Source organism: Myotis brandtii, unplaced genomic scaffold (assembly GCF_000412655.1).
Source record: "Myotis brandtii unplaced genomic scaffold, ASM41265v1 scaffold986, whole genome shotgun sequence".
NCBI classification, from domain to species: Eukaryota; Metazoa; Chordata; class Mammalia; order Chiroptera; family Vespertilionidae; genus Myotis; species Myotis brandtii.
Genome location: NW_005372102.1, coordinates 2,380,075 through 2,381,808, shown reverse-complemented (window position 1 = coordinate 2,381,808; position 1,734 = coordinate 2,380,075). Strand labels below are relative to the sequence as shown.

Sequence of the window (1,734 nt, the reverse complement as noted above, 5' to 3'; positions counted from 1 at the left end):
AGCTGGCTGGGAGCAGCACCCAGCGCTGGGGCCTCCGGGACCCGCCCCAGAGGCACTGACCCGGGACCCTGGGGTCCTGCTCTGGGGAAACAGCTGCGGCAAACACAGTGCTGCCCACAGGCGGGCCTGGCCGGACGAGAGCAACCACGAGGACCGGTCGTTGCTGGGGAGGCTGTGGCCACACCACCCACCCCCAAGGCCCTGCATTTCTCTGATTCTTCCTGAAAGGGCTGGATTTAGGACTGAACTGCATGGCGATCGTTAGAGAAAACCCAAGTGCTTCCCCAACATAAACACACTGCCCCCGCCACTGACGACGTGGCCACTGGGGTCGTCAGAACCCCACCAGGCGAGCGCGCAGCTGCCACTCACACGGCTGTGGGCGGAGAGGCCAAGGCTGCCTCTCCATGTCCTCACCCCACGCCCGATGGACTAGCCCGCAGGCCTCTGGGGAGAGAGGTCACATCCAGAAACACCCCCGCTGCTGGGTGTGGGTGCTGTGCTCCCGCCGAGAACCAGTTCCCGAGGGAGGGCTGCCCTTGCTGGGCAGGGCCAGGGGGGGTGGGGGGGGCTGTGCGGAGGCACTGGAGGCCAGGCCAACACCCACCTCTCTCCCAGGTCACGCAGCCACGGCTCTTCCAGTCTCTACTGATGCTCCCAAAGCAGCAACTTCCTCACTCACGTGGCGCCACCTCCCCTCTCACCAGCTTTGCTGCCTTTTCCGCACATTCGTTTTCCTATTTATTACCCTACGTTTCTCATTTGTTTACAATGCATTCTTGTTATTTTATGCTCAAATGGTCCCAGATTTGGCCATGGAAAGGCCCGTCAAGTGGGTGCTGCGTTTTGTTTATTTTGTTGTGTTAATCCTCACCCACGGGTATTTTTCCAGTGATTTTTAGAAACATCGACGTGCGAGAGACATTGATTGGTTCCTCCTACAGGTGCAACTGAGGACGTGTCTTGACCAGAATCAAACCTGCAACCCTCCAGTCCTTGGGCCGATGCTCTAACCACTGAGCCCAGCTAGGGTCAACTGTGTGCTTTGTTTTTTTTCATAACAGCACATATTGTCTTCAACGAAGTAGCAAAAACCCTGTAACTTTCACAGCAGAACAGGGCAGGGAGGGGCAGAAGAGAACCTGAACCATACAGCCTTATCTTGCGAGTCCCCAAAAGGCAGTGTGCGTGTAACCCCTGTCCAGTAAACACTAATTGGGAAATTCTAATCCAACTGTTCTTCAAAGTACCCATCTGCACCCTTCTCCCAGCATCCCTTGGACTCCAGCCAGTAAACACTCCTATGTGGTCCATGGAACCCTGAGCGCAGCATAAGGCCAGAAGCCAGTGCTCACAGGTCACAAGCAACCCCCGGCTGTGACCGAGGCCCCTCTTCTCACGGAGGAGACTCTTTGTCAGCCTTCAGGGAAGGACACTCCAGGGCCTTTCCTCGGGTTCCAAGGCCCTGAGGGCTGGAGGCTGCCCCTTGTCCCCTGGGACTCAGCACAAAAGAAAAGACACAGGGGGTCCGGGAGCAGATCCCCAACAAGCCATGCAAACAACCTGGAAGGAGGTGCACAGCCCAACGACAGGGGAAAGCAACGAGACGGAAAAGGCAGGTCACCAGCCCCCGCGACACAGCTCAGCAGAAGCAGCCAGAGGACCCCAGCACCAGCGCCCAGAGGACAGACCCGCGGCACCGGGCACCGGGGCGGGCGTGCGCATTACCTGCCT

The 1,734-nt window shown here is 58.4% G+C and overlaps 1 protein-coding gene across 1 annotated transcript in view; it reads right to left on the bottom strand.

Moving 5' to 3' along the window:
- Positions 1-1,415: 1,415 nt before the first annotated feature.
- LOC102241543 (LETM1 and EF-hand domain-containing protein 1, mitochondrial-like) overlaps positions 1,416-1,734 on the bottom strand; it is a 20,999-nt gene continuing 20,680 nt past the window's right edge. The window contains exon 8 of the mRNA XM_014533460.1: positions 1,416-1,493. Coding sequence (XP_014388946.1) covers positions 1,416-1,493 — 78 coding nt within the window. The remainder of the gene's footprint in view (positions 1,494-1,734) is intronic.